We start from the raw sequence: 18,305 nt of genomic DNA on the forward strand, positions 1-18,305 counted from the left end.
AGTCTCATTTTTACCTCTTCGATAGGTAGTTAGGACCAGACTGGCAGCTGGGTCTCTATCAGCCCCCATTATTGTAGCTGTAGATTCCAACCTCCAAACAAACAAGTAATTAGATGACTTACAAGTTATTAGATGACTGATGTAACTTTGCACCCATTAAATGAAGGACACTGTTAAAACTGTTGCCTATGTCATCGCCTAGAGCCATGCTGTGCCTACAGACCAGAAAGTAGGACACCAGCTCTTTTGCACAAGCCCTCCCCATAGTTTTATTTTCAAATTCCACTTGTTAAATAATCTGTACATACGGTTTAATTCAGATAACATCAGAATCCAACAATTTACTATTTGCTTCCTCATCTTGTTGGTAACTAACCACAGAATAATAATAAACATTAGTTTTATAGCAATTTCATCTATATATTTCAAAGCACTTTACAATGGTGGACAAGTGCCCATATTTGCAAACTGAAGCACAAAGAGGTTAAGTGACTTGTTTAAGGTCAGACACAGCTAGTGGCATAGTTAGGAATAGAACCCATGTCATTTGACCACACTGCCATAAATTTGCTAGAGGTGGCTGCAATATGGTTGCACCTGCTACAAGAACTAAAATTTTGTATCCAAATAAGAGATCCCCTGAATCATCCAGTCCTTAATAACATATAACTGCTGTTTAATGGAAAATTTTGTATATTGCAGTGACAGGACCTGGCCAGTTATAAACCAGTGAGATGCTATAGCGGCCACACTTTTTATCCCTGAAAGTGTTAAAACATTTCTGATTGTTTAGTACCTTCCAAAGGAAAAAAAAAAACAGTAATATGGTATACTGTGTCAACACAATATTGAAATAAAGGATAATTATGTTCTTTGCTCAGTAAATAGAACCATAATGTAATGTATCAGATGTTGGGTAAGTTAATTTGTGTATTTCTTTGTGTGTAATGTGTAGCTCAACATATTTTATATCAGATAGTTGCTGCAGTATTCATTTGTGGTTTGATCATCTCAATACTTTTACTTTTCTGACTGATAGGAAGACTGAGAAAGAAGGGTTTTTAATGTACAGATCACTAAGATGTAGAACACATCTGTTACTGAATCAGATTCCTGTTGAGCTTGGTAGCAAAACCTTAAGAGCTATTACAAAAGACACTAAGATCCTAAATAACAAAGGTAAGAATTAATCTGGGAGGCCAATGCATCTTACATGGTTAAACTGAGGGGTGGACTAATGCTGGACTCTGTTCCTATCAGCTGCAAACCAGTTATTTCTTTTTGTCATGTTTTTACCTGATTTGTATCTCAGACGGGGCTGATCTCAAAGAGCTGTGCTCAGAGACCTTTCATAAAATCACTTTCCCATTTATCCTTCATTTGACAGAGGTAGTATCTTGACTTGTTCAAGCTTAAAAGGGCCATATCTGTACTTTCTTTAGCATGTGAAACAAATATAAAACAACAATGGAGCTACTTCTATGTTAACAGATACCTAACAACTTTAATATACAGTTCTATATCTGAGTAAAATCAGTGTGTCTCTATTAACTTCAATTGGGCTATGCCCACATGCAGCAGCTGAGGACCTGGTCCTGCACCTTTTGTTAGAAAGGCAAATCTTTACTTTCTAGGTCCATGAACTGCAAGTAATAAGTGAATTGAGTCACCAATACTACTAAATCATATTTCATATGAGAATAATTAACCTGCTGAAATAACTGATATTGAAATGGCTGATGTTAGATCTTCTGGTTGTAACAGCTGATGTTATAGACCATATTGCATTCCTTCATTAGGGATCATGGATAGTATTAAATATTAAAGTATCATGTTTTGTATGTTCCATTCATTATTTTTTATACTGGTTTAATGGATAATGTTTTGTTGGGTTTCTGTTATTTTTGATGGTTCAAAATACGTGCAGTTTTTGCATGATATCATGCTATTATGAGTAATATCTGATCTTAATCTAATTTCATTATTATTAAAAATATAATGCACTGAATCTGGAAAAAAAAATCTGGTTAATAATATGGTTCATTTCAAAATCTCATTTTACAATAGTACTAAAAGCTATGCTACTAAGAGAATCTCTAATTAAAAAGAAATGCAAGTTTTACTGAATACATTCATGATAAAAATCTCAAAGAAATTATACAAAAATAGAATGGATAATAACAATTGAGTTTTTAACCTTTAAACCTAATTAATAACAGATATTTATTAATCATAGAATCATAGAATATCAGGGTTGGAAGGGACCTCAGGAGGTCATCTAGTCCAACCCCCTGCTCGAAGCAGGACCAATCACCAACTAAATCATCCCAGCAAGGGCTTTGTCAAGCCTGACCTTAAAAACGTCTAAGGAAGGAGATTCCACCACCTCCCTAGGTAACACATTCCAGTGTTTCACCACCCTCCTAGTGAAAAAGTTTTTCCTAATATCCAACCTAAACCTCCCCCACTGCAACTTGAGACCATTACTCCTTGTCCTGTCATCCGCTACCACTGAGAATAGTCTAGATCCATCCTCTTTGGAGCCACCTTTCAGGTAGTTGAAAACAGTTATCAAATCTCCCCTCATTCTTCTCTTCTGTAGACTAAACAATCCCAGTTCCCTCAGCCTCTCCTCGTAAGTCATGTGTTCCAGTCTCTAATCATTTTTGTTGCCCTCCGCTGGACTCTTTCCAATTTTTCCACATCCTTCTTGTAGTGTGGGGCCCAAAACTGGACACAGTACTCCAGGTGAGGCCTCACCAATGTCGAATAGAGGGGAACGATCACGTCCCTCGATCTGCTGGCAATGCCTCTACTTATACATCCCAAAATGCCATTGGCCTTCTTGGCTACAAGGGCGCACTGTTGACTCATATCCAGCTTCTCGCCCACTGTAACCCCTAGATCCTTGTCTGCAGAACTGCTGCTGAGCCATTCGGTCCCTAGTCTGTAGCAGTATATTGGATTCTTCCATCCTAAGTGCAGGACTCTGCACTTGTCCTTGTTCAACCTCATCAGATTTCTTTTGGCCCAATCCTCCAATTTGTCTAGGTCCCTCTGTATCCTATCCCTACCCTCCAGCGTATCTACCACTCCTCCCAGTTTAGTGTCGTCTGCAAACTTGCTGAGGGTGCAATCCACAACATCCTCCAGATCATTTATGAAGATATTGAACAAAACCGGCCCCAGGACCGATCCTTGGGGCACTCCGCTTGATACTGGCTGCCAACTAGACATGGAGCCATTGATCACTACCCGTTGAGCCCGACAATCTAGCCAATTTTCTACCCACCTTATAGTGAATTCATCCAGCCCATACTTCCTTAACTTGCTGACAAGAATACTGTGGGAGACAGTGTCAAAAGCTTTGCTAAAGTCAAGGAACACCACGTCCACTGCTTTCCCTTCATCCACAGAACCAGTTATCTCATCATAAAAGGCAATTAGATTTGTCGGGCATGAGTTGCCCTTGGTGAATCCATGCTGACTGTTCCTGATCACTTTCCTCTCCTCTAAGTGCTTCAGAATTGATTCCTTGAGGACCTGCTCCATGATTTTTCTAATTAATAACAGATATTTGTTTAATTTCAGGCCAGGAGAAATAATTAAAATACAGAACACTTCAGATATAAGGGAAGGGGGAAACTTCATAAAGTTCTACTAGATTAAGATAAATCCTAAAATATGTTAATTTTACAGTGTTAATGTCCAAGCAGAATCTCAGAAAGGCCTGAAATTTAGAGGGTTCTATCCAGGAAAAAATATCTGAAGCCTTCTGGGCCCCAGAAGGCTTGATTTATTGACTGCTAGGTTTATTATATTCAGAAGGCTATGGAGGGCCCATAAAATAAAAGGAGCCCCCCACAACATAAACTAGTGGGGCTACTCTTTTAGGTGTTGGGATCAGATGTAAATAAGTGCCCTACCTCTCGCACAAAACAACTTCCAATGCCAGAATTGTTTCTTTCCCTCCTCCCAGTGCTAGAGCTGAAGAGTAAGCTTTGTGTGAATGGCTCCAAAAAGAAGAGAGATGGCTGGCTGTCCAAAAGTTTTAAAAGTTGACTAATCCCCCTTCCCCACTTCTCTGCTTAGTAATAATCCATCTGGCTAGTTTAATGCAGAGGAACCTCCTAATCATATGTGTTTGTGTTTAATCCCTTCCTCGATAGTTGGTTTGTTGGTTTGGAAATAAGGAAAAGGGGAAAAAAATTCTACATACTTGTCCCTTTCTGCAGAATGGAGCTTGGCCCTGATCCACAAAAACATTTAATTACGAGTAATCCTACTGAAATCAATTGAGGGATAGAAACAAAGTGATAGTGATTCACTTTAAGTTCACGGGAACTCAGTGGGACTCCTCATATACAGAGTGAACAATGGGTTGTTCTGCCAGTAGTGTGACCAGACAGCAAGTGTGAAAAATTGGGATGGGGGTGGAGGGTAAATGGCACCTATATAAGACAAACCCCAAATATCGGGACTGATCCTATAAAATTGGGACATCTGGTCACCCTATCTGCAAATGTTAGGGTAGTTCCACTTCAATATATAAGATCACCTATGCCACTTTATAAATAAAGCAGAACTAACCTAACATTTGCAGAACATCCTATTGTTCACTCTGCTTGTGTGTTATATGTCCCCCTATCCCCAGCACACTTAGTCTTGGCTATTTAGAAAGCAGGCTATTTGGAGTAGGGACTGTCTTTTTTTCTGTTAATATACTGCTTAGCACAATGGGGCTCGGATCTCGGTTGGCGTCCCTAGGTGCTATTGTATTAAAAATAATAAATAGTAATAGGCAATTAAAAATAGATTTCCGTTTTTGTGAAGGTTGCTGTATTCTGTCCTGTTTAATTAATGATATGCCTAGTCAGCCATAAGTGCTGTATTTTTTCTATTATGACATGCAAAGAGACTATTAGTTTGGTTTTTTTTAAAAAAAAGGTACTCTTAAAGATCAGAAGTGGATCACACTTCTGCAACTATTCAACATACTGAGCCATTTTTTTGGCATTATTTTACAGTGATTATAACAGGGTAGCTCACCTCTTTAAAGGCCAGAGGGCCTGGAGCTAGTCAGCCCTCTTCAATAAGCTCCTCTGTACCATAAATAAGTATTTTAGCCACTGGGGGCAGGACTAATTGGGATCAGGGGAGATTTAAGTATGACAATTGTTGATATTTGGAGTGGTTTATTTGGGAAGCATCCAGAAATATATGCAAACACCTCCCTTTAAAGAAAGTCACTTTAAAAAAAAATACTATGTCAATCTTGATTGGAGATTGCATGAATATAAATCCTAATACAGCAGAGCTAAGAGTGTGATTTGGAACTTCAGCTCTTTCTTCTTGGTTAGAAATATGACACTCTTTCAGCCTCAATCTCAAGAATAAACATATCCTGGTAGATAAATCACAACCACCTGAGTCATGTGACTCCAAAACCCTCGTGCCCCTCTTGACCTAATATTGTTTTCAAGCATACCTGTTTTTACTGACAGAGCAGAATTTTCTGTAACCAACGTAGGACTCACAACTGAGTGATGCTGTCATAAATATAAAGGGAAGGCTAACCACCTTTAAATCCCTCCTGGCCAGAGGAAAAACCCTTTCACCTGTAAAGGGTTAAGAAGCTAAAGATAACCTCGCCGGCACCTGACCAAAATGACCAATGAGGAGACAAGATACTTTCAAAGCTGGAGGGAGGGGGGACACAAAGGGTTCTCTCGGTCTGTGTGTTGTTTTTGCCAGGACCAGAGCAGGAATGCAGGTCAGAACTCCTGTAAAGAGTTAATAAGCAATCTAATTAGATATGCGTTAGATTCTGTTTTGTTTAAATGGCTGATAAAATAAGTTGTGCTGAATGGAATGTATATTCCTGTTTTTGTGTCTTTTTGTAACTTAAGGTTTTGCCTAGAGGGATTCTCTATGTTTTGAATTTGATTACCCTGTAAGGTATTTACCATCTGATTTTACAGAGGTGATTCTTTTACTTTTTCTTCAATTAAAATTCTTCTTTTAAGAACCTGATTGCTTTTTCATTGTTCTTAATATCCAAGGGTTTGGGTCTGCGTTCACCTATGCAAATTGGTGAGGATTTTTATCAAGCCTTGCCCAGGAAAGGGGGCGTAGGGCTTGGGGGTATTTTTGGGGGAAAGACGTTTCCAAGTGGGCTCTTTCACTGTTATATTTTGTTAGACGCTTGGTGGTAGCAGCAATAAAGTCCAGGGACAAAAGGTAAAATAATTTGTACCTTGGGGAAGTTTTAAGCTAAGCTGGTAAAAATAAGCTTCGGGGGTTTTTCATGCAGGTCCCCACATCTGTACCCTAGAGTTCAAAGTGGGGAAGGAACCTTGACAGATGCACTCTAATTTTTTTCAAAATGCAAAAGCATCTAGTTTACAGTGTTGTTGTAGCCGTGCTTGTCCCAGGATATTAGACAGACAAGGTGGGTGAGGTAATATCTTTTATTGGACCAACTTCTGTTAGTGAAAGAGACACGCTTTCAAGCTCTATTTAGAATTGGTCCAACAAAATATATTAACTCACCCATCTTGTCTCTCTGAAACATTTTAGTCACACTCATTGGATTTCCTGGCACATATTCATTGCACATTTCATTCCATGCAGCTGAAATATAGTTGGATCATATGTGGTTTCTACATTAGCATTCCTGTTTGAAGCTGATGAGAGTTTATAACAGTGGCAAAACATGTGTGACTGTCTGCCAGTCTTGCGGCTGTCCCCTACTAAGTCAGCGACTTATTCACACCTACTGGAGTTACTCCTTTAACTCAAGTGGTAAGGGATTTGCTTGTCCTGAAGATCCAATTGAGGTTTACTACATACTTTCAAAGAATTATTCCACAATGTTTCTCCATTATCCACACTAGCCACTCCCAGTAAATTCTGTGCAATGAGAATTGTCTAGCTTCAGTAGGAACAATTAAACCAGGAGGTGCCCCTGCTTTGCCAATCACCAGAAGCTGAGCTCTGGTAGGAAGCTAAAATCTGTAACTTTTCTGCTTTCACTTATGGGGAAGTCCTGTCAGATTTGAGAGACATTGATAACCTTCCAACAAAATTTTTAAACTAATAGAAATAATTCTATAGAAAGGACACAATTCTCTATTAAATTCTGTAGTTTGCTTTAAAAATGCTATCCAAAGGATATAATTCACTATTAACATCTTTAAGATTTTTGAAGTAATTTCTATAGAACACCATTTAATATCTTTCAAACTCTATGCAGTTTGTCTCTATTAAACCCTGTAGGACTTTAATTTAAGGGATTTGTGGTGGCTTCTTTCTTGCCCCCATACTTAAAGAAAACTACTAGATGAAGAACAACATAAAAAGAAATGAGAGAGCCCAAGTACACACACCTGCCCCCAAAATATTTGACATGAAACATATCACAGTAGTAGCGAGGATTTTTCACTTAGTGAGTTTGTATCAAAATGAGTTCCACTTCATAAATACAGGGTATTTCAATATATTTTAAACAGAGTATAGATGTTCTCAACAAAAGTCCCACCACAAATCTGTGGCTTCACTAGCGGAAAAAGAAATATGTAATCCCAAAGAGCAACTAACCCCTGCACCAGGAAAGGCATTGGAGCAGCTGAACTACCATCTCTTAAGTCCCAGGAAGCTACCACAAAGTGGCCTCAACAGAGTCTAACAGGCCCAGCAGGAAGCCAAGATATTCAAAGAAAAAATCCACTTTTGCTGACAAGTTCATAGTCAGGCACATGCTGGCCTTTTGACTTCTCAGCAGGCGGTTTCACAGATCACAGAGATTTCTCAGCAGCCTGTGAACATGTCACTGTCTTAAGAAACTCTACAGTATGTAATCTCTTATCTAGACTTCATTTCCCTCTCTGGCAGCAGGACACAGGCTCTCAGGTGAGTAGCTTTTCCCTCTCTGAAGGCAACTGATTTTGTTTGTCTCACACGCAGCAAAAGTATTCTGTTAAACTGGAAAGTAAGTTATTGTCTTTGGGCATGTCTATACAGAGAGAGAGAGAGAGAGAGTGTGTGGCAAGCTGGGGTGTAAATCACCTCACACTAGCTTGCCATGCACTAAGTTGCAGTGTGGACCCTGATGCCGTACACTAAAAGTTCCATGTGTTTTGACCTTCTGCTCTGACAAGAGAGGTTATGACTAGAGCTGGGTGAATAATTGTTTTTTTATTTCACAAGCAGTTTTGAAAAATTGGAAAAATAATTTGTTTTGGGTTGAACTTGTTGGGGATACCGGGGCATGGCCACTAGGGAACTCGAGGGGATGGAAGACCACGAGTGTCGATGAAGCCCCCTTGCACTAGGCCCAAGTGTCCTTGCCCCCCCTCTTCCCCCGCCTGGAGGCACTCGCAACAGCTCTGCGTACTAGGCCCAAGTGTCCTTGGCCCCCCGGCCTGGAGGCACTCACAGCAGTTATGCTGAGGATCTGCAACAATATGTTGCAGAGTCAGACTGCCTGAAACTAAACAAGGCCAAAAAGGGCAGATATGGAAGAACAATGCTGAATAAAGCAGCTTTATGTATAGTTTAACAAATGATACAAAAAGAAGGGAACTAGCTGGTAACTGGATTGGCTGGCTATATGGATACTTAGGGCAGCTTGCTATTGGATAAGTATGCTGAAGAAAGGATGTATAAAAGCCTGTGTAACTTCCTGCTCTGTGTGCAGGATTTGAGGTTCTATTCTCCCTGTACCTTTTTGAAGCTTCAAATAAACTTTTCTGTTTCTCCACCCCGTTGTGATTATTGGGTGAAGCACACCAGGTAGCGAACCAACCCCTGCTGTTGTTTTGCCTCTTGGCACTGGGTGCCGGCAACAGCTTTTGGCGTCCCTGGGTGGGCGACGAGGCTGCTATTTAGCCTTGCCCGGACCCTTCCTGGAGGTCGAGGATTGTGGCGAGAACCGACGCCCAGCACGCACCGGTGAGTTCATCGGGGGCCTCGGAGGAGACGCAATTTGATCGACCCCGGAGGGCACAACGGTGCAACGCACTCATATAGTGGAGAAGCAGCTGCGGGCGACGATGAGGAACCGGTCCCTTGGATAGGGTAGGAACCTTTTGAAATCCGGATTGTATGCTCTGTTGGAACCTGGGGATGCCCAGAGTTACCCTGTCGGTATGGGACAGGGACAGAGCTCGGGCGTTAGGGCACGGTGTATGCCCTTAGAATGCATTCTAGCAAACTGGAAGGTATTTGGTGTGGATCCGATGACTAAGAGCGAATTAAAACGATTCTATACAGTTGACTGGCCTCAATATCAAGTAGAGAACCAGGAGTGGTGGCCACCAGGAGGGTCAATTAATTACAACACGATCCTTCAGTTACTCCTGTTCTGTCAGAGAACAAGGAAATGGAATGAACATATGTATGCACATTTGTTTCTGACTTTATGCACTCGACCAGATATTTTACAGCGCTGTAATCTGACTCCGAGTGGTTCGGTAGCAGCTAATGTTAGTCCCCAGCCCCCCAGCCCCACTGTAATGGTAGAGCCGGTGTCCCCTTCGGCCCCTACACCCACACCTTGTAAGTCCCCAATGGTTGGCCTATACCCCTTAATCACCGAAACTAAAGTCGCCCGGTCTGGATCGGACAGGCGTCCAGCCACGACTATGCAGGTTTATACTCATGTGCCCTTTAATCCTGTGGATTTGGCTGCTTTGGCTGCTCAAAGCACAGGCAGGAGAGTTTTCTACCAACCAAAGCAAATTTATATCAGTCTTTGAGGGGTGCCTCAGTAGTCACAAGCCGGACTGGGATGATTGTAACATCCTCCTGCGAACCCTATTGTCTGAGGTTGAAAGACAACAGGTTGTGTCCAAAGCAAGGGGGGAGGCGCAGAAACAGTATGACCGGGATCGTATTAATGTCCCTGACCCGGATGCACAAGTCCCCCGAGCAGACCCCAGGTGGGATCCAAATGATCATGGGGATATGACCTGCCTTACCTCCTATAAGGAGTTGCTTTTGCATGGACTCCATCACTCATCTGTCCGACATAATAATTGGGCAAAGCCATATGAAGTAATGCAGAATTTAAAAGAAAGCCCAGGGGCCTTTCTACAGTGTATTCGGGACACAATTCGACAGAACACTAATGCAGACCCCGATGATCAGGCAACTGAGTCAATTATTAAGGGAATTTTTACGAGCAGAGCAGCCCCTGATATTAAGAGAAAGTTACAAAAAAAAGGAGGATTTTATGGGCATGACCATGGCACAAATCTTAGAGACTGCAAACCGAGCTTATAGTCTGAGAGAGACAGAGAAGGAGAGAAAGCAAGTGAGACTGATGGTAACAGCGGTACAGGCCAGCACTAAGGGAAGTGGCCGGGGAGGAAGGGGCCGTGGACGCGAACGTCTGGGCTCGCAGGAGAGACGAGTGGGTCGCAACCAGTGTGCCTTGTGTCGACAAGAGGGACACTGGAAAAATGAGTGCCCAAAAAGGAAAGAAAAGGGGGGTGCCCCATGATGGTGATGGCGGAGCAGGAATAGGGGTGTCAGGGGAGACGGACCACCCTACCCCCGGAACCCTGAGTAAAGATGCGGGTGGAAAGCTCAGAAATAGATTTTTTAGTGGACTCTGGAGCGGCACGAACTGCTGTAAATAGACCCCTTCAGTTGCCAGTAGCAGATTCCCTTACTGTGGTGGGAGCCACAGGCAGGGACACCAAGTGCCCAGTGTATGCCCCAGCAGAATGCGCTTTGGGAAACAGGACTATATCCCAGAAGCTGGTATACCTCCCTGAGTGTTCAACACCTCTGCTGGGACGGGATCTGCTTTGTCGCCTTGGTGCCACCCTGCATTTTACTGAGGATGAAATAACCCTTACCTTACCCCCTGAGAATGCATGGATCATGACCCTTGCAGTTGAGCCCTCAGCCATGCAAGCCCCAGAATGGAGCCCGTGGGAAGACCAGGTGTACCCCCTCATGTGGGAATCAGGAATTCCAGGAAAGGCCACCCACCAGACCCACATTACTATTCAGCTCATACCAGGGAAAGGCCCAGTGCAAGTAAAACAGTATCCAATCAAGAGGGAAGCCAGAGAAGGTTTACAGGAAACTATAGATCGATTCCTAATGTATGGTATTCTCCAGGAATGTCAGTCAGCCTGGAACACTCCCATTCTACCCGTACAGAAGCCTGATGGCACGTATCGGCTGGTACAGGACCTAAGGGCAGTCAATGAATGGGTTAAGACTTTGCACCCTCTTGTCCCTAACCCGTATACCTTATTGGCTTCTATAGGGGGACAGTATACCCATTTTCAGTCCTTGATCTGAAAGATGCTTTCTTTACCATCCCAGTTGCCACCCCGTCACAGGAGATCTTCTCCTTCAAGTGGGAGGACCTAAAAAGGGTTAAAAAGCAACTTTGCTGGACAGTGTTGGCCCAGGGATTTAAAAACTCCCCCACCCTCTTTGGCCAGGCTCTGGCCAGGGACCTAGAGGAGTGCGATAATGAGGAGGCCCTCCTTCTGCAGTATGTAGATGATTTGTTAATTGCCACTGTGGGCCAAACCCCCTGCCTTAAAGCCACCGTGAGCCTCCTGAATTTTATTGGACTCCGGGGATATCGGGTAGCACGGAGTAAGGCTCAAATCGCCCTCCCAGAGGTATGGTACCTCGGGTTTCACATACGGAAAGGGGAGCGTCAGCTTTCAAGCGAAAGAAAGGAAGCTATCTGTCAAGTTCCTACCCCAAGTAATAGTAAGCGGCTCAGGGCATATCTGGGTATGTCAGGCTTTTGCAGGATACGGATCCCAGAGTTTGGACTGTGGGCTAAACCCCTGTACGACTGTGTAAAAGGAGCAGATCATGACCCCTTCTATTGGACCCCAGAGGCTGACAGGGCATTTAAAATCCTGAAAAGAAAATTAATGGAAGCCCCGGCACTGGGCCTGCCGGATCTCTCTAAGTCGTTTCAGTTGTATGTACATGAATGAAAGGGGGTGGCCCTAGGAGTAAAAACAGCTCACACAGCTGTTAGGAGCATGGAGACGTCCCGTGGCTTATTTTTCTAAGCAACTGGAACAGGTTACAAAGGGTTGGCCGGCATGTTTACGGGCGGTCGCAGCTACTGCCCTAGTGCTTGAGGAAGCCGAGAAGCTAACATTGGGAGGGGTTATGCAAATCTATACTCCCCATATGGTCCGAGCCTTATTGGATGCAAAGGGAGGGCTTTGGCTCACCCAGGCTTGGATTGCTCGGTACCAGGCTAAGCTGTTAGAGATCTCTGAAGTCACCTTACAGCCTTGCCCCTCCCTTAACCCAGCCACCCTCTTGCCAGAAACAGAGGAACAAAAACATGACCGTTTAGAGATCATAGATGCCCAGTACTCCAGCTGTCCGGATTTAAAGGATGTACCCCTCCCAAATGCAGATTATGAGTGGTACACTGATGGTAGCAGTACTGTAATAGATGGGCAAAGGAGGGCGGGTTATGCTGTTGTGACCCTCCATGACACTGTGGAAGCTGAAGGTTTGCCTGCTGGGACCTCTGCCCAGCTTGCCAAACTAATAGTGCACCTGACCCGTGCACTTGAACTGTCAAAAGGAAAGCGGGTCAACATTTTTACTGATTCAAAGTATGCGTTTGGTGTGCTGCATGCTCATGCTGGCCTCTGGAAGCAAAGGGGAATGCTGACAGCCCAAGGCTCCCCAATCAAGTACGGGCCCCAAATCCTCCGGCTCCTAGAAGTCGTACAACTTCCCTCAGAAGTGGCGGTGGTACACTGTAAAGCCCATCAAAGGGAAGATCAAGATGTGGCCAGAGGTAACGCCCGGGCAGATAGAGAGACTAAGTATGCTGCCACCCTGCCATCCCATCAGACTGAGAACACCCATATGCATGCCATCAGTAGGGGAGCTTCCAACCCCTCAGTACTCTGGGGAGGAGAGACAGCTAACTGACAAACTCGGTCTCCGGGAAAAAGAGGGATGGCTCCATTCCCCAGTAGGGAAGGTCCTCTTACCAAAGCGCCTGATCCGGCCAGTGCTGCAGAAACTACATCAAACCACTCATGCTGGCAGGGAAGCACTTATCCAGCTAATGGAAAAATACTTTATCACTTCCGGACTCCGACCCCTGGCTGCCCAGGTACAAGCGGACTGCTTAGTCTGCCAAAAGAATAACCCCCGACCGGGACATCCTGTGCCACCAGCTGCCGTAGAAACCACTCCGGGCCCCGGACAAGTGTGGCAAATAGACTTTACTGAGTTTCCCCGGACCCAAGGGTTCAAATATCTCCTTGTCATAGTGGATAGGTTCAGCGGATGGCCAGAAGCCTTCCCATGCCGTAATTGCACTGCCAGAACAGTGGCCCTCAAGTTTGTTAAGGAGATCATTCCTCATTTTGGACTCCCCCTGTGGATGGAATCTGACAACGGGACACACTTCACGTCAAAAATCATTCAAAGCATCTCACATGCCTTACAGATCCCCTGGAAACTCCATACGCCCTGGAGACTGCAAGCCAGTGGTGTAGTGGAGCGTACCAATCAGACCCTTAAACGGCATCTCTCAAAAGTGTGCCAAGAATCCTCAGTACGATGGCCGGATGCTTTGCTCCTCATCCTACTTCGTATCTGCGTTCTCCCTAAGGGTAGATTAGGACTTAGTCCCTTTGAAATTATGTTTGGAAGGGCATGGCCTATGAATGGCACCCCAGTTCTGTCAGGGGAATGAGAGCTGGGTAATGGTTTTTGGTCACAGTATATGTGTTCCCTGTCTGCTGTTCTCTTGTCTCTTCACAGGTATACCAAGGATTCTCCAGCCTCTCTCCTTGGACTCTCCCGTCCACTCCTTACTGCCCGGTGACTCTGTGCTTGTTCGTATCTGGAAAGACAAGCCTCTCCAGGAAAAGTGGAAAGGATCCTATACCATCCTGCTGGTCTCCCATACAGCGGCAAAGATCGAGGGGACACAAGAACTGGATTCATCACTCTCGTCTGAAGGCAGTACCCGCCCCCTCGTCAGCAGAACAGTGGACCGTCCAACCTGCTGACTCCTCAACTAGTGACAATCTCGGGCTAAAGCTACTGTTTAAAAGACACAAATAGTGGGCACCTTAATGCTAAAATGGGCCCACCCAGGTACTGGAGACCCTGGGTTGGGAAGACTCTGGTGATAATTAATTGGGTAACATTGTTATTCTCTGTATTGGTATTTCCAAACTGTGCATATCGGGAGCATAACTCCATTGTTTTGCTTGCGCACCATGTTGCTACTTTAACAAACCAGACTGATTGCTGGGTATGTGCTCCAACTCCACTGTCCCCCAAAATGGGAATGCCCCTTGACATGCTGCCCCTGACCCTAGCAGAATTAGCCACCACCAAAGAGCAGGAAAGAATGGACTCGCCGTTCTGGAACAAGACCTCTTTACAGCAAGCTACCTATCAGGGCCAGGGGTATTCAGTTGCAGTACTCACTGAGGGAGTGTTATGTTTTACCCGAAACCAATCTGATTACTATGGGCGTCCTGTGGGAAAGAGCTCCTGTGTTATTACACAGTGGGCTGATGGGTATTGGATAAAGACCAAAAGGGGAGGACAGCAGTGTGGGTGTAATGGTTCCTCCCCTTTTAGGGAAACTCTTACAAATAATCTTACCACAAAAAAAGGGTTTGGAAATATAACTTCCCGTCCAGTTAATATCTCCAATGTAGCAAGCCAATGGTGGGTTTGTAGTGGTCCCTATGGCGAGTGTAATTTGAACAGCACAATTAGAAACGCCCCCACTTGTACCCAATCAGGAGGATGGGATGCCCCCTTAGGAGCATATGAACTGTTTGGTAAAACAGCCTTAAATATCCCAGGAATCCCCTTAAGAAACAGTCCTTACTGGGCCCTACAGGATCACTATTTTGTAAGTGGCCAAAAAGCTTACAAGGTGCTGCCAGCCAACTGGACAGGTAGCTGTTATATAGCTCATGGAGTTCCTCATCTGTCAATAACTGCCACACTGCCCAAAGGAAAGATTAGAAATGCCCGAGACACCTCTGTTGAGTCACGAGAAAAGACCCTGTGGCGACTGACTACGGCATTGGAGGGCAATATGAAGAATTCCCTCACAACCGAGAATCTTGTAGGGTGCTCTGTACTGGGAATAGCGCCACTGTTTTCCGGGCCAGCCATGGCATGCATAGGCCGCTATACTGTAAGGCTGCAAATGGTACTTGAGAAAGTTGCCTTAGAGTTAGAGGACTCGGTTAGTGATTTAGGGTCAGCAGTAAAAACATTAAATAAAGAGGTACGGCAGCTCAGGACATTTTCCCTCCAAAACAGGCTGGCTTTGGACTATCTCTTGGCATCCCAAGGGGGGGGGGGGGAGTTGTGCCCTCGTCGGGCCCCAATGTTGTGTATATGTAAATGATAGCAGTTATAAAATCTATGAAAAGGTGGTACAGGCTGAGGCCCATGCCCGAGCCGGAGCACAGGTTGCCTATACTGCCCCAGAGAGCGATTGGTTGCAAACCTTGTTTTCAGGCTGGGGTTTGTCGTCTTGGCTTGGTGGTTTATTTAGCCTGTTATTGAAATTTCTCTTTCCTGTATTGCTTGTATTAATGGTATTATGCTGTGCAGTATCATGTGTCAGGGCCCTTTTGCAAAAGTTAATAAGTCATTCTCTTCAGGGCTATCACAAAGTGCTTATGCAAAGTCCTACTGTAAAGAAATAAGTAGCCCAAGTGAGAAAACTCAGAGCCAAGGCTGTTGAGTGTTCTCAAAGGAAGGAGTTGTTGGGGACACTGGGGCGTGGCCACTAGGTAACTCGAGGGGATGGAAGACCACGAGTGTCGATGAAGCCCCCCTCGCACTAGGCCCAAGTGTCCTTCTCCCCTCCCCCCTCCCCCCCCCACCTGGAGGCACTCGCAGCAGCTCTGCGTACTAGGCCCAAGTGTCCTTGGCCCCCCCACCTGGAGGCACTCACAGCAGTTATGCTGAGGATCTGCAACAATATGTTGCAGAGTCAGACTGCCTGAAACTAAACAAGGCCAAACAGGGCAGATATGGAAGAACAATGCTGAATAAAGCAGCTTTATGTATAGTTTAACAAATGATACAAAAAGAAGGGAACTAGCTGGTAACTGGATTGGCTGGCTATATGGATACTTAGGGCAGCTTGCTATTGGATAAGTATGCTGAAGAAAGGATGTATAAAAGCCTGTGTAACTTCCTGCTCTGTGTGCAGGATTTGAGATTCTATTCTCCCTGTACCTTTTTGAAGCTTCAAATAAACTTTTCTGTTTCTCCACCCCGTTGTGATTATTGGGTGAAGCATACCGGGTAGTGAACCAACACCTGCTGTTGTTTTGCCTCTCGGCACTAGGTGCCGGCAACAAACTGAATCCAAAAATTGCAAAAAGTGCTGGCAATTTTTTTTTAAAAAAAATCCATTTTGCGTCATGAGAAACATGTTTCATTCAATCTGAAAATTCCTTTCAATTCTCTTTAAAGGACCACAGAGGTGGTGGTAACAGAAGCATCTACCTTCTAGTTTGTAACCCAGTGGTTAGGGCACTCACTTGGGATGTGGCAATCCCTGTTCCAGTGACTTTTTTTTTTAATAAAGTGGAATAGCTTCAACAGGAGAGATAGAGATCTCCAACCCACAATATCCCATTGCACAGTGGCTTGGACACTCTCCTTAGTGAGGGGAGACCTGTGTTTAAATTCCTTCTCCACATCAGGTAGAGGGGGAGAACCGAACATGGGTCTTCCACATGCCAGGTAAGGGTCCTCATCACTCTGCTTAAGTTATAGAAAGCACGCTACTGCAACCACCTCCTTTTCTGGCCATTTTGTGAATGACGACTCAGTAAATGACATGTTCAGTAAATTCATGTCATATTTAAAAATAGTTTTAGATCAGCAAAAATATATTTCTGGTGTTTTTTCTTATTCACCATTTTTTTCAAGTAGTGAATAATTAAATATCATGTTCATAATCCATTGCAAGAGGCTCTTTGAATTTGGGCATCACACTGATAAACAGTAACAGAGTAGTAAAAATACGTGCTAATATCCTTGTGTTAGGGGACTGTTGCCCCCTTACTAACATTCAGTGGGGGTGTTTCGGTTGCTAGCTCCCAGTTCTAAAAGGGAAAGGGTCTATGGAAAACCAGGACCCTGAGACTGACAGTCCCCAGGAACAATGGGGAGAGGCCAATGCTCCAGGTCAGCCTGAATGACAGGGCGGGCAGGCTAATCAGACAGTCAGGAGGCCAGGGAGGTCCCGTCCTCCGTGTGAGCTGGATTTGCCTGGGTCAGACAGAGTGGGGCCGAGCTAAGGAGAAAGCAGGGGCCCAAGCTAAGCTGGGGAGCAGAGCTGGGCCAGATCCAGAGGGACCAGAAAAGCAACCCAGAGAGAGGAGACCCTGTCCTGGGAGCAGAGCTGCAGCAACCAGAGGGGCCAAAGAAGCAGCCCAGGGAGCTGGAGGCAGAGCAGCAGCAGTGCAGAGACAGAGTGGTGCAGCTGAGGCTGGAGCAGTCCGGAGCTGGGTGCAGTGAGCAGCTGGGGAGAGCGAGGGGGACCCTGGGCAGCGGGCCCAGCACAGGGAGACGCCTAAGCCAAGAGGCTCTGCAGACCAGGCTTGGATCGTAACCCCAACAGGGTGGGGGCGACACTGGGAAGAAGGGTCCTACCACTTAGAGCCTGAGAGCGTGCGGCCACCACCAGAGCGAGTGTCCAACCGGCAGCATCCCTGCAGCACAGCCAGGGCCTGAGAAGGCGGCCTGGGGCTTACAAGGAACAGACTGTGAACTGCCCTGACATTCCAGAGACACTGTTTGTAATGTTCCCTGCCACAGAGCGGGTTGATGTGTTTCCTTTAACCTTTCCCATGTTTCCTTATTCTTTTTAAAATTAATTGTTAATTAAATAACTTGCATTTGCTTTAACTTGTATGTAATGGTCAGTGGGTCAGAGAAGTGCCCAGTGCAGAGAGAGTACCCCGGAGTGGGGACACCCTAGCCCCTGTCCTAGGTGACCACAGCAGGGTTGGGGGTCGCACCCCCCAGGAATCCTGGACCCAGCCTTGTTGGGGTTACGAGGACTCTGCCAGACAGGAGAGTGGAAGGGGAGTCCTCAAGGGCAGGGAGGCCACTGGGTAAAGGAAGTGGGAGCGAGGACTCAGATCCTTTCGCTAGCCCACTTCACCGGGGTAGTGCAGAAGCCAGGAAAGTTCCCCACAATAGCGGGACTATTCCCCCACTTACACTTGCAAGAAAATTTCTCTGACATTTTCAATATGAGGGACTACAGTGGC

The 18,305-nt window shown here is 45.1% G+C and overlaps 2 protein-coding genes across 12 annotated transcripts in view; one reads left to right on the top strand and one right to left on the bottom strand.

Annotated features, from left to right (window-relative positions):
• The window catches only part of DMD (dystrophin), a 2,122,534-nt gene that overhangs the window by 1,531,438 nt on the left and 572,791 nt on the right, over positions 1-18,305 (bottom strand). The window lies entirely within an intron of this gene.
• LOC142073158 (uncharacterized) lies at positions 8,270-16,879 on the top strand. Its single transcript, XM_075132085.1, has 2 exons — positions 8,270-9,078; positions 13,792-16,879. Exon 2 carries the CDS (start codon positions 14,117-14,119, stop codon positions 15,410-15,412), a length of 1,296 nt encoding a protein of 431 aa, XP_074988186.1. The 5' UTR covers positions 8,270-9,078; positions 13,792-14,116; the 3' UTR covers positions 15,413-16,879.

This window comes from Caretta caretta, chromosome 1 (assembly GCF_965140235.1).
Source record: "Caretta caretta isolate rCarCar2 chromosome 1, rCarCar1.hap1, whole genome shotgun sequence".
NCBI classification, from domain to species: Eukaryota; Metazoa; Chordata; order Testudines; family Cheloniidae; genus Caretta; species Caretta caretta.